General features: G+C 40.9%; 1 protein-coding gene across 1 annotated transcript in view; it reads right to left on the bottom strand.

Moving 5' to 3' along the window:
- Positions 1–14,619, bottom strand: part of BMPR1B (bone morphogenetic protein receptor type 1B) — a 232,891-nt gene that overhangs the window by 27,772 nt on the left and 190,500 nt on the right. The window contains exon 5 of the mRNA XM_015625680.3: positions 3,230–3,386. Coding sequence (XP_015481166.1) covers positions 3,230–3,386 — 157 coding nt within the window. The remainder of the gene's footprint in view (positions 1–3,229; positions 3,387–14,619) is intronic.

The following is a 14,619-nucleotide window of genomic DNA, read 5'->3' as shown; positions in this document are numbered from 1 at the left end:
GTTAAAAAATACTGGCTTTTAAATTTCTACAAGTACTATTATGGAGAGGATTTTAAATGGCCACCAGATGTCCCCATTTTTATATAAACATTCAGACCCCAAGTACTATGAGCTGGATACATACTTTAAAGCTGAATACCTGTGGTAGCAGATAAAAATCTTGATGTGAGATGACAGACTGCTTTTTATGAGAAAATTTTAATGGTGATTGCAATAGGAATAGCAATCCTTCTCTTAGAGTTTTAATTCAAACACAGCTGGAAATGCTTTTGCATTGAACTTTCAGAGGTACTTGCTCCTGGGCTCATAAAATGCTTCACTGCTTTAGTAAGAACCCTGATAAGGACAGTGGCTGATGCTCTCCAAAGCCCAAGCCCTGGCAGTGGATGTACTCAGTGAATTTCCTGGGTGTCAGAGCTTTGCCAGGCCCTTGGGTGCCCCAGAACACACTGGCTCATTCCTGTTGGGCTGGCAGGTCCAAACTCTGAAGGTCCAAGCACAGCCAAAAGCTTAACAGGTTGACAGAGCGTCAACTCTGATTTTGATTTTTAAATTCTTTTTTAAAATGTAAAATGCAAAAGGCTTTTAGAGGCTATATCTGAAACAAGCAGAAAATTAATGCAGTAACTTTTAATCTAAAGCAGTCAATTTATTCTTCAGAAAAACACTGCAATCGATACTCTCATACTTCAAAAAGGGGAAACTTCCTTTACAGTGACGCTCAGTGATTCCCTGAGTGCTTTAAAATTGTGCCAACAGTCATTCACTCAGGAAAAACATACCAAAGCTACTGCCTGACTAGTAGGATGATCCTGAAACTCGGGAGAAACTAATTATCCCTGCTAATCTGGTTGGTTGTGCTCTAATCTTTTGAACCTTAGTCTCTATCTAGCCAAATAACCAGATACATAATAACCAGCTAACCAGTGCCTAATAAGCACTCTTTCCCAACAGAAGGCTCAGGATCTTCTTGTCTCTGTAATTCATAATTCCAGCTATGTAGTAGGGAATTTAAAAAAGGAATCATTACACTAACAGCTAAACAGATGCAGGGAAAACAAGGGGTGTTGAGTCCTTCACACCTCACTGCAGCTCTCACACCAAGGCAGTGGGAGCCACAGCAATGACCACTACCATCAACAGGATTACTGCTGACAAGCCATGAAGGCAGTGCATTTAACTTCATTTATTTTGTTTTATATTACTCCAAACTCCTCAGCCATTTTGCACTTACGCTGTTGCTCACTGGGCAAGTGGCAAGGTGGGAACTGCTCAGGTGACAGCACAGGGCAGGAGAGAGGAGTTGATCTAAAGCAAGTCTCCTGAATGTTCTAGGAAACTCCTGACTGGACAGAAAGGTGATTAATATTTGTTGGATAAATTCTAGCTTCAATTATTATTTTGGTGACTAAAGTGGAAAAAAAAATAATTCTGGCAGCAAAGTAGAACATTCAAGCCTGAAGTCTCCAAGGATTATGAAGACAGAAGGGGTTACAATTTTGTGTTTTATTCCCACTTAACTGCCTATCCTTGGGCATTAACACCCAAAAAAAAGTTTGACATTTGACCCTGTAAAGGAGGCTCTGAAAATAGTTCCTTTGAAGTACTGTAGTGAGGGAAAATGCCCAAGTCCATTCTAACACGACATTTACTCACAGTTCCATGAAAAATACTTCATGTCAACGATGCCTACAGAGCAATGTGCAACAGCAGGCCTCCCCAGCTGGGGGACAAACCTTGTTCAATGGCTTCCTTAACATTGATCCCTTTGTGCTTCCTAATTCTCGGATTTAAGTCATCTGCAAATTCGCTGTTGCTGCGTGTGTGAGACAGCACATATGAAAGCTGTGGCTCTTGCTGGCAGGAACAGGAAACAGCTGATGCACGCTGCAGGGAAACTGCAAATTGGTATCAGAGTGGGGTTTTATAGCTTTTTAAACTGACTGTCATGTGAGAGCAGTAAGGTCTAACTCCTGGCTGGAGCATGGGCCTGTAGGAAGAGGTTAGAAAGGGAAAATGGTATTTACAGACATCACCAAAACTTTAGACATTTTAGTAGGAAAATGCAGGCTGAGAAAAATTAAGTCAAGCTGCAAAACCACACTCAAAAATCCAGCAAAGCAATCGATACCTTCAGCAACCTTAGGCCTTCCCTGTTTAAATTTGAAATAAGCTGCCTAGAAGAGCGGACACAATGTTAGACAACCTCACCTCAAACAGCACTGCACCTCCAGCTGGGCTCACATCTGTGCCCTGCTTTGATGCTTCCCTGACTCCCACAGCTCCAGCAGGCTGATAGTAGGTATCTCCAGTACCATGCCTGCTCTAGCCAAGCCGAGAAGTTTAAATTCCTCATATGGAACACAAAGAGCTCAGCCCAACTTTGCTGCAGCTAAAGTAAACTGTAGCTGCACCTCAAGGCAAGACAGAGGTTCACTCAACCTTCATTCAACAGCCGCTGTATGTGTCCAGCATGAGCTGTTTTTGGGTAGGGGAACAGCAGCTTGGTCGCCACACAGGTACCCTCAGTCACCTCTGCTTGCTTCAGCCAGCACCAGTGCAACACAGACCAGAGCTGAGCCCTCAAGGAGACTGTGCACATCTGGACCTGCCTCTCCCCCAGGGAGCCAAAAGGTCCTGAGGAAGCAGAATCCAACACAAATGAGAAATCTGTAGTACTCTAAGCCCAAAAATAAACAGTAGGCTACAGCTAGGAGACAAAAATACTCAACAGTTCATCTCAAGACAGTTTTCCTTTTAGCATGGAAACAAAAAAAAAACCCAAAAATCCTCAAAGCCTTAAGGACCTACAGATACAGCTGCTGCAGACACAAAGACCAGGGTTCTTAAAAATAGTATTCCATTGAGAACGATTATAAATTTATAAGCATTTATTGACATTTCAATATATCTATATATCGCCACTAGGTTTCCTCTCATTAACTGCATGCACCTTTAAAAACAAAGTTCAACCTTCAGAATATTTCATATGTAGTGCATTAAATATGTAAAATGATAAATATGTGTATTCCCTAACAAAACAAAACACAACACAACCACCATGCAGGTGATATCTAGGTAAAAATCACTTCCGATTTTTAGACACAGTGAAAAACAACTCATTTACATCTTGCTGCTTAAACAAAAAATGCCACGCCCAATTTGGGATTGCTGAGCTACCACAAGTATGTTTGCCCATGTATCATCACCAGATGTCTATCCCACAAACCTGCAGGTGTTGTTGACAGAGTCCTCAGGGCAGTGGTGGTGGCACTGGCAGGACAGCTTCTTCTGGGGAGGAGCAGGGGCCGTACTCTCACCATCTTTTCTGGTCTCCATGCTCAGCTTGCCAGAACTTCGCAGGGGCATGTTGTCTAGAAAACTGGCTGTAAGAGGGTGAGAAAGAGAAACAGTTTTAGGCTGCATTGCAAGACTTGAAATGAAGGCTTTAAACTACTTCTACCTATCAAAATTTCAGAAGTTATTTGAGATGAGCGTTTACTACAGAGTGTTTTTCTGTAGCTTGAAATGGTCACCATGGTTGAGGCTTATTGGAGCTCGGTGGTATTAGATCAAAGGTACTGATGTTTGAGTTCTGCCACTGCCAAGAGATATATTGTGCTTTTATTATTATATATTGACAGTACAGCTTTTCTTCTATTGCATTACATAGGTCAAATCCTTGGTTACACCTCTGAGCTTTCTTTATCTCTACAGCCCTCAGCACAGATCAACATTCACTGAACCCCATAAACATCAGTGGGATTTATGATACTCCAGGCAAAACAGAACATGGGCATACAATTTAACAAAGACTTAACAGAAAGTGATGTTCTTTCAAATTCAACAGCACGTTCTGTCACTGAATTGCAAAAGCACTGCTTGGAAAACAAGGGAAAGAGCTCATTTCTGTAAAAGAAAAGTCTATAAACAAAGTAAAAGAGAAGAATGTGGTTTCAGATGAACAATGCTGAAATATATGGGGGTGATTATTTCTAAAAATATCAGCGTACTGAATCTCCATGGAGCTGGTGGAGTACAGCTGGAGATGTTTGTGATAGGCTAGGAGCTGTTTAAGCAACCTCCTTCCCCCAGCTCTACTCATAAATACCAGCTTTCAGTCCTTGTGAAAGTTCTAAGCTTCAAAGACAAAAATGAGATTAGCATGAAAAGCCTCAATGGGCTGTTCCTCACTCTCCTTTTGGTTCCCTGTAAGAAATCTTACCAAAGATTACCAAACAGCTGTTGCCAAAAGAGGAGCTGAAGAACAGGCTTGGTTTGCTGTTGAGTCTTTATAAACAATTGATATTACAATTATTTTGACTGCCCTTTACTCTAAAATTTTCCCAAAATCTCCATCATTAGGACTGATATATTGTAGAGCTGACAAAAAAAAAAAAGTATCTTTTTTCGCTCCCTAGGGAGAGACAGGGTGGGCAGACAAGCAGAGGGGATGAGGACAAGTAGCTACACTTCAGGGCTTGGACAGCAATCAACAACTGAGGTGAGAGTAAAGCTTCACGACTCTGAAGCAGTGAAAGGCCAGAGGAAGCATGGGGCTGTTCTACCAGTCCTCACCCTTAGGAGGGCTGAAAAAGCCCAGTCTGGGCTCCTGGGAGCATGGGACCAGCCAGGGCACATCATGCCTCCAAGCTGCATATCCCTCCTCTCCTGTGCCAGCTCTGGTAGCACAGGATAGGCACAGATACGCACTGGGAACAACAAGTGGCACACAAGCTTTAGTTTTCTGCAGTGTAACGTGAGACAATGCAAGCTTATCCCCAGTAAAGCCAGAAAAAAGCTGTCACTTGTTAGCTCTGGGAGAAGTGGGGCTTTGCATGTAAGAACACTGCATTTAGAGAAGTGCTAGCCTTTTTAACATTATAGCCCTTCCACTCCTTGCACATTCCTTGCACAAGAGGTATATTAATAATATTAGGGTGATACACATGAAAGAGAATAATTCACCATGCCAGACTAATGCTCCTATGAAACACAGAACTCAGACAGCTTGACTTTTGCCCAGTATCTCTGTGTCCCACTGAAATCAACTGGCTTCTTGATCAGCTTTTTCTAAAGTCAAACCAGACAACCAGTTACAAAACACATACAAACCATAGTTTATAACCCTTGTACCCAAGATACAAACTGGATTCACAATACTGACTGGCTGGCAGTCCCATACTGTTTTCACTAACATTTGGCAAAATCAGAACTAAAAGCGTGAGTTCACTCAAGATACATTGTGTGTATGTGGTGTTGTGCACTTGCAGCTGTACCTTAAGCTGTGCCTTAAGATGAAGTAGATGCTTAAATTATGGGAAAAACAATGCACCATTGTTTGTTTCTCCTAATACGATTAGGAAGCCTGTGTATTACAAATTAATATCAACAGATGTTTGCTCCCTGGGTTACAGGATTAGGGATTACCTAAATTCTCTTTCAATCAGCAATTTTTATCAGTATTACTTTGTTACCATTGAATGGGGAAGGTTCAACTATTAATATTCCTCTCAAGGATTTTCAGACTTCAAGCTCATGAGGCAACCAAGTGAATTTCTAGCTCATGAGTGTAATAGTTGGCTCTGTACATCACTTCTACAGCTCTTTCTACAAGCTACCTACAGTTTTAGCAGGGATCTCTCCCCAACAAGGAGCGTAAAACACAAAAGTTTCTTACACCTAGCACAAAAAATGGGGAAAGGTTTAATAACACATTTGATGGTGCCTGAATATGTTAAATTTAGGCAGCTAAACACCATCCTCATAATATATACAACCACATATCATTCATTTTTCCAACAAGCACATAAGATGGTCACACCCCAACGCAATCTGTGGCCATCACTCATCAGTGATGTGATGATGAACAGCTTCTGCAAAACTTGACATAAACAACAGCTTACACCCCTAGACCTGGCTGCACTCTCAGATATAATAAGACAGCTGGAAGTGGCTGAATTGGAATCAAAAATCTGAAGTACCATCAAAGCATCATAGGTGACTATGTAGAGATGTAGTTTGGTTTTGGGAAAGTTTAGGACAGGTAGGCTGGCATTCAAATTTGCACCTTCCAAGAGTTGAAATTAGGAATGTAGCCTAGTATTTTGCTTACACCTAATGCCCAGGGTCAAAACTAGTGCAAAAGCATTGCAGTCCAGTGTCAAATACATTAAATTGAATAAAACTAAAATAGGCAGGAATAAGATACCTTTAATCAAGCTCTTTTCTGTCTTCTAAAATATAGAACTCGTCTCACTCTATTCTCTTGTTCCTTTCATGCCTTCATTTCCTGGCTGCTAGCTAAATTGATGGGCAGATCTTTTGCCTCTGGTGTCTCACCAAGCAGATAACCGTGGAGCATGTAGGAACTCTTCTCCACCCACTCAGAGCTGAGTTTCAACAAGGTCTCCTGACTTCTATGTCTGTTTGACTTCAGCACAGAAAGGTTTTCCAGCAGTCCCTTCCCCAAAAGGAAATGTGTAGGAAGGAACTCACAAGAGAAGGGGGAAGAACTTTCCAGCTTGGCAACAAGTTTCTCCTGATTTCAGGTGTGAAAAACACAGTTTGGGATGGTAAACAGCTTGTTTCTCTTGCATTTGCTGCTGTTCTGTAACAAGCACCTGTCTCTACAGACCTGGCTCTGTCTAGGGTTTAGAAGCCCTAGGGTTTTGAAAGCTCTCCTAGAGCCCTGAAAGAAAGAGATTTCAGGCTATTTAATCTTGTCTGCTTCTTTACTGTAGCCTGTTCTGTTGCAGTCTGCTCATGGTCAGCTTCCCATCCCTGATGCACTGAGTGTAGCTTGGGAGAACTGCAGGAAAACAGTGGGATCAAAAATAAGGTTGTTTTAGTCTGCTGAAAAACTTACTGACTGCATTAGGGAATTCATCAAAGCAGCTGTGCACCTCAAGTTCATCATCAGACTGGTACAAATTCATCAAGTTCAGCTGAGTTTCTCAGCTTAACTCTCTTTTTCCACCAGCATCTATAAAGCACCATCCACCTCAAGGGATGGCAGTCAGCTGTCGGGGCTTTGATGACTCTTTGGAGCGCTACTCCTGGAAAAGACTTTCCTTTCTAGGACTGGAACCACTGAAAACTGTGATGTGATGGCCTCTTATGAACCTCTACCTGAGAATGGGGACTGTGTGCAGCATGCTGCTGCTTTGTTTTTTCCATATGTGTGTCTCTCCCCCCATGCTTTGTGGTCCTTTACAGAAAGAAAGATCTACAAAGATCCTGAATCCAGGATAAAGAAAACAATGAAAATAAAGTGCTGTAAAATGAAAGTCACGCTCATGGTCATACAGGAGGATAATGTTAATGTCTAATTTAAGTCCCTACTAACTTCCACTGTCAACAAATAATCCTTCTTGGATATACTCTTCCATCTATCAGCGCTAAGATTTAGAACAAAATACTTTGCCAGGTGGCAAACCCTTTCATGGCATTTCAGGGAGTTCTGCTGTAATTTTTTAAATGTGTGAGATGTGATCACAGATCCCTGCTCCACAATGAGAATGAAGTAACTATGAGGATGAATTCTAACTTGGTTTTAAACAGTGTTGTTGTTTGTTGGTTTGACAGGTCTGCAGGCAGTGGTGCCTCGCACACAAAAGGAAAATCACCTATTTAAGCTTTACATTGGCTCATGTAGGTGCAGAAAAAATATCTGATCTAGAGAGCCAGTCTCTCGGTGTACATTCAGACCTCGAACTCTCTGCCATGGCTGCCAACAAGTACTTCACCCTCTGCCAACTGTAGCCATAGTTATGTGATTTGGACAGAAATTTCTCCACTAGAATCTGGATAAAGCCCAGTAACTCATTTCACACTGGCCCACAGCCATTGGATGGTAATGACTTTTGGGCACTGCTCCGATTCAACAAGTCTGGTAATGTAGGAGGTGAAAAGCTCTTTATTCTGTTTCTCTGTATTCTGTGGTTTGAATTTTAAGCCATCCTGTTCCTGGAGGATGAAGAATTAGCAATAGTTATCTTAACAGATTAATTTCTGTGCCACAGCTGTAAGATTTATGTGCTGTCTATGCAGTGAAAAAAGCAAATCTCTCATGATCTTACAGGGGCTCCTAAGGAGTAAAAGTCAGACTTTTCAAACAGATGCTAAGGACAAAAAAACAAAACAACAAAGAAGTATCAGAGTTTTGTGCTTACTCCTCTTTCTATGCAGGGCATTTGAAGCCTCAGACTGGTTCAATACCATCCATTCATGTTTTCCTATTCTAATAACAACATCTGGCCACAGCACACTCTGACTGGGAGCAAGGCTTACTGCTTGAGAGAAGGCACCCATCTAAGAAGCTCTACGGAGCAACTGTTTCAACTGCTCTTTTGGACTGGAACCTAAGGATATTCATACAAAAGTGTCTGAACAGTAATTGAAAACAAATGAAAACAATGCAAACCTGAGAACAAAGTCAGTCAACTTGATAAAATAGTTAAGATGGAAATTTTAAACCACAAGATGACTTCATTTATGCCCTGCACTAACCTACATAATGCGCTTTTCCTCAAAACAGACTTTTATTAAAATACAAAACTATCTTGTGACGTCCTGCTAGAGTTTCCTATGCCATATCATAAACCACAGCTTGATGACTTCCCACCAGGCTAGGGTCATACCATCAACATGATTGTTTTAGGAGGAAGGGAAATAAGTAACTGCTAACTCGCTGTACTTTACAGTTACCAGATAAAAGAATTTCCATGGGATATTTTCTGGCAAATAGTCAGCAATGAAAACACAGCACAGTTAAAAGACTTGAAATAAATTACACCTCTTAACTCAGCCTGATCTACTGTGTAAAATAGTCAAGAGGTAACAGTAAAACACTTTTTTATTGGTGATAATTATGTAACAGAGAGGGAAAACTGGATCATGACAGTTTCCCTTTGCTGTATATTCAAGGCTACCATAAAACTCAAGGAAATATCAGATGCTGAGACCTTCATATTTTTGATCCAAAACCAGAGTAAACAAAATCTGGCGTTAATACACCAGAAAAAATGAAAACAGCACGCTTTGCTTTGCAGTGTGTGACTATATTGCAGTAGGGAGCCCAAACTGATATTGGTATCAATCCATGTTTGAAAATAGCTGTACCTTGATATACATCCACTGTAATAAACTGACATACTACAAAAAATGTAACATTGTAGGGCTTATGTATGATTTGTGCCATTTCCCACCTATGCTCGACTTCCTGTACAACAAAATACAGAGAACCTACAAATTGCTCCTTCTCATTTGTATATTTCAAAATTTGAGGTGGTTTTGTTTCTATTCATAATGCAAATAAGGTTTAAAATAAAATGTACTTTTAAACAACCTGTCAGGCAGTTTTCTTAAAAACTGTTCCTGTCCATATTAAAAGAATTGTCACTGAGTACAAATATAGCTACAAGCATCCAGGACCACTTTAAACAATGTCTTTATTTTTCAGAATTATTAGCTAAAAAGTTTAGCATGTAATGTAACAAGCTGTGACAAAGCCTCTGAGAAAAGATCCTCCAAACTAACACCCGTTCCATACTACTCACAACTTAAAAACACAAAGGTTTCTTTGGTAACACAGCCCATGGAAAATGCACATATAATTTGCTGTCTGTTTTCCTCTCATTTCTGATGCCCAGTTAATCTTTGACACATTTTTCATTTGGAAGAAAATGGGAATTGGTTGGCACATTTTTCATAGCATGTGACAATGTACCAACACAACATAAAAAAAGTAAAAGAGAAAGATAACTTTAAAATATCCAAAGGAAAGTACATGCAAAGTGTTTTATCCTGTCATCTTGGACTCAGTAATGTCTATTCCTATCCACTGTAATTCCCCATTAATATTCCCCAAATGTGACAAACATCTTGCCTAATTCTACCTTCTATGATCCTTTGGTTCAACGTGTAAATACTCCATGACAAAATAAAAGCTTTTAAAATATAAGTTTGTCTTTAATATTTGCAAAGATGAATGAGCAGTACTCCATATAATTCTCATTAAGATACCAACATGATTCTTTATTTTTAATCCCTTTTCAAGAGCTGTATTTTACACAGCAAAGGTAAATGTGTTGGAGCTATCAATCTGAAACAATTAAAGGCAATTACCTCATAAGTACTGTGGTGAGAGCCAAAGGCCAATGTGAAAATGACTAATTCTTCTGGACACAGAGAAAACAGAGATATTGAAGGCCACCTTTGCATCTGTCATCAGTGTCAACACCACCCCTCAGGAACTTCTGACCCAGAAGGAAGGCGTGAAGGAAGAAGTTCCCTTTGTCCAGGAGGATTGGATCAGAGAGCACCTAGGCAAATTGGATATTCACAAGTCCGTAGGCACTAACGGGATGCATCTATGAGTGGTGAGGGAGCTGGCACACACCAGAATGAGTCTACTCATGACCATCTTTGAAAGGTTGTGGCAATCCACAGAGGGGCATGAGAACTGGAAGAAAGCAAATGCCACCCCAGTTTTCAAACAGGGCAGGAGGGAGGAGCCAGGGACTTACTGGCCATTCAGCCTGACTTCAATGCCTGAGATCAGCTCACATGGATAGAGCATGGTGCTAATAACACCGAGGCGGTGGGTTTGGTCCCATATGGGCCATTCACTCAAGAGCTGGACTTGATGATCCTTGAGGATCCCTTCTAAGTCAGAATATTCTGTGAAAGGAGAATGATGGGGCACCTCATTCTGGAGGCCATCTCTGTCAACATGAATGACAGAAATCTGATCAGGAGTAGTCAACACAGATTCACTAAAGTCAAATTATGCTCAAAACAGGGGATAAAAATTAGGGCACAAATATGTCAAAAAGACAATCTGGATATTAACAAACAGCAGAGTCTATGCCACACTCTCCATTTAAAAAAAAAACAACATAGGAAGATTATTGTTAACATCCTACAGTAGTTGTTTCTGTTTCCAAGCTGCAAATCACCACATATACTTGCAGTTCCAAGCAGCAAACACCAAATGTGATCATCAGGAGATTATGCAAAAGTCACTATAAGTGATCTTGAAAACTCTCCTGAACAGCAGCAACAGGGGAAAAATACACAGATGGGAAGCAATGCAATGTGATACCACTGCTACTAATCTATGCTGTGCTATCTGATCTTTAGGAAAGCAGCAAAGATTGCACTGGGCAAGCTGCAGATTTGTACTTATTATCATTTCAGATGATACTGAGATTGAGGCATTCAGACAATGGAATTTAAAAGAAACAGCAAGAGACAGCTTTGACCTCATGGCTCATTTAGATATGTTTAATAAATCACTGTCGCTTCTGCTGCCTTTCCGAAAGAGAAGAAACACAAGAGCACCATGCAGCTGAGACAAAAATAGTGCCTGGAAGATAAAAATACCAGCGAGCCATTCTCACCTCAAGATCAAAGACTGCACCTGGATATTAAAATATAATTAGCATGTGCACATGCCATGCTTGCAGAAACCAGTGCCAACACTATTCAGAGGTGCCAGTGCCCTTCTGACTGACTGGGTTTGTCTGTTCAGGAGTAAATGTGACACAACCCCAGCTCAGCCTAAAGAGCAACCTACTCTATAAATTACCAACTCCTTTCTAATTTCTGCTACATTGGTGTCGTTCCCTTTTTCTCTTCTTGTAAGAATGAATTTAATTAGTGTAGATATTCACAAAACCAGAACAGTCATACCGATGTTATGGTATAAGCATGCTATATTTTTATTTTTTTTCCCAAATTCTGTGGCTATATATATAAACTTTCTTTAAACTCAGTTTATTAACTTATCATGCTTCCCAAATCATGGGGATGATGATGCTTTCAACCAATTCCCCTTCCAACTTTTCCTCAAGTGCCTGTCTGTCTTCCAGAAGGACAGATTATTTGGTGTCTGAAAAAATAACTAGTATTTTGATAATTTTTCATGGATTAATGCCATCTGCTTCCCAAAATCCCACGTGTTTATGGCACTCTCAGTAACTGCTGCTGAATGAAGTGCTCAAGGATCTCCACGAATTCTTCTGCCTGAAGGCAAATGCCACCCTGACAGGTCACCAGGCCAAGCAGAGTTTTAAGCAACTGAACAAGTGACAGTATAAATTCCTGCCCTGTTAAGCTGCCAAGGCAGGGACTGCATTGAACTGACTGCTGCTACTGTTGGCCTCCCCACACACGCTGCACAGGCATTTGAACTACATGTGTGGAAACCATAAGCGATGAAGAAGATCTTTGTGTTCACGAACGAGGGCTGAGGCACAAACCTTATCTTCTGCAAACGTGGCTGAACGCAACAGAAAGCATCATTGACTTGCTCACTTTGACAGAAAACAAACAAATCCATTTAGAGGGGGAGGAAAGCATCTCTACTGCAAACCAAAATTAACTGCACGCATGGAGCAACAATAATGAATTTTGACCACAGACATAAGCGCTACGGTTTTCCAGAAGTGTTTGAGCAGCCTAAAAAGAATTTCCTTCTCTGAATGCTCCAGAGCTCATGTCTGGGCAGGAAGGGAGTGTGTGCCACCCATGCCAGTGACACAACAACCAATCTATCAACCAGGGCCCACCAACAGGTTTCCACTCCCACCCACCCACTCGAGCCTCTGCAAGAGGAGGAAGCAGCCCCCAGCCCCACTGCGTTCGCTTGCTTTGTTTTTTTCCCCAATGCCATAGAGATGTATCTTCACAACTACACTTCATACACAACCTCAAAACCTAAGAAATGTGCACTGCAAACACCCTTGGCAAGCTTACATCCCATGTGCTCTTCTCCTTGACCAGAAGTTTTCAGAAGATGCATGACCTCCTTTCTTTCATTCTCTGCAGATTTCTCTACAGTTTTATCGAATGTAAAACCTTTTTTTGTTTTTTCTTTCAGTATCCAGCCAGATATGAACAGCAATGAGTAGGAGAAAAAGTACATTTGTTTTTATTATTTGGCTATTTTTCCAATTAACTAGTATTTGAAATGTATAGAACAGATGCAGCATTTCAGCAAGCATTGCTGACGTACACAAGCACTATATATCGCTAAAGTCAGACAGAAGGATGAGTAAGGCTAAAACCAGTCCCAGCTCTGAAATTCATGCCCACAATGCAAACCTGGCACCAAAATTAGCCTATTACTGCCAAAACATTTATTTTTAAATTAACTTCAAATCCAAAGGTTAATATAAAGGAGAAAAAGTGAAACACTCTTTTTTAAGTTCAAGATCAGGCTGATTTCCAAGTACTAGTTCTTCTAAAAATTTCTTTTTCCTCAATCCTCACCAGAAAGGAAAACAGGAATTCTTTTGTTTTACCTGCAGTATTTTCTCTGTATATCTACCTCCTTTCTCCTTAAATCTCAACCAAAGTGCTCCTGTAACTGTACAATCTCTGACCCCCAGTCCAAGAGAATGAATAGGAGATCTCCAGAGTATGTGTGTGTGTCCCTGCAGGAACCAAAGCTGCAAACACAAGACCCTGTGCACCACAAGCAGCTGGCTCCCTGCTGCCCCACATCTTGCCAGCATACCAGCAACACTGCTTTTTCTTCAGTCCCTCTCTGACCTTTCTGAAGAACCTGCTGAACTTGACTGGGTTTTTTTCTCCCAGTCTCTTAAGTGTTCTGCTCAAACCATGCTCAAAAAAAATAAAAAGAAAAGGAGAAAAAAAAAAAAAAAAAAAAAAAAAAGGAGGAAAAAAGAAAAAGGGAAAGAAAGATGAGGGGGGAAGCACAAGAGCTTTGTGAGTTGAAAAGCTAAAGCCTTCTACTTACACCGAGTTTCCGTGCGCTTGCTACATCGCTGCCAGATTCCCCGAGGATGAGAGTCATGTGAGGAGGCAGAGGGTGGCTCTGCTAAGCAAACACAGCACCGTAGGCCAGGCTAATCCTGCACCTGTGGCGTGTTATTCAGCAGAAAAGAAATGTAGTCCAGACTGCCTCTGCTTAATACGGCTCAGCTGTTTCCCTCTGTGCTCGCTTTGATTGTAAGCTGGCAAACAATATTATTTCAACCAGGCGCAAAGGGGTATTCAGGCTACATAGGATGTGACAGTAAAAAGGTGAAAGAAAAAGAAAATCTTGGAATTACAAATAAAACAAAGACCCTGAGCAATGCAGAATTTCTAACTCTTTCCAGATGGCTGGCAACGCCTCCCAAGGTCAGTATATAAAATGCACACTGAAGTTGGAGCCTTCTGCTCCTCACCTCCCTTTAAAGTGGCTACTTGTGATACAGGATATACCACAGTGGCCTGGCCCTCATTTACCCAATTCAATACGTATTTGCCAATGAGAGCAATCACAAGAAGGTTCAGATGGGGTTTTAGGCTTCTTATGGTACAAAAAATGCCAACTGAGAACAGACAATGAAAAGAAATGGCAGGCAACCAGCAATTTGGGATTTTTTTTTTTCAGAGAAAGAGCCAGAAAAGAGGTGGTGATGTTGCTGCTAAGATACATATTTATGATAGCACATCACAAAAAAACCCAGAAAACCAAAACCAAGAAAAAACAGCCAAAAAAAAAACCAACAAAAACCCCACAAACATAAACAAACAAAAAAACCCAGAAAAAAACAAATCCAAACCCAAAACTAAATAAAAAAAAAAAAAACAAAAAAAACC

Source organism: Parus major, chromosome 4 (genome assembly GCF_001522545.3).
Source record: "Parus major isolate Abel chromosome 4, Parus_major1.1, whole genome shotgun sequence".
Taxonomy (NCBI): Eukaryota; Metazoa; Chordata; class Aves; order Passeriformes; family Paridae; genus Parus; species Parus major.
The sequence above is the reverse complement of the archived record's forward strand: the minus strand, read 5'-3'. Positions and strand labels throughout refer to the sequence as shown.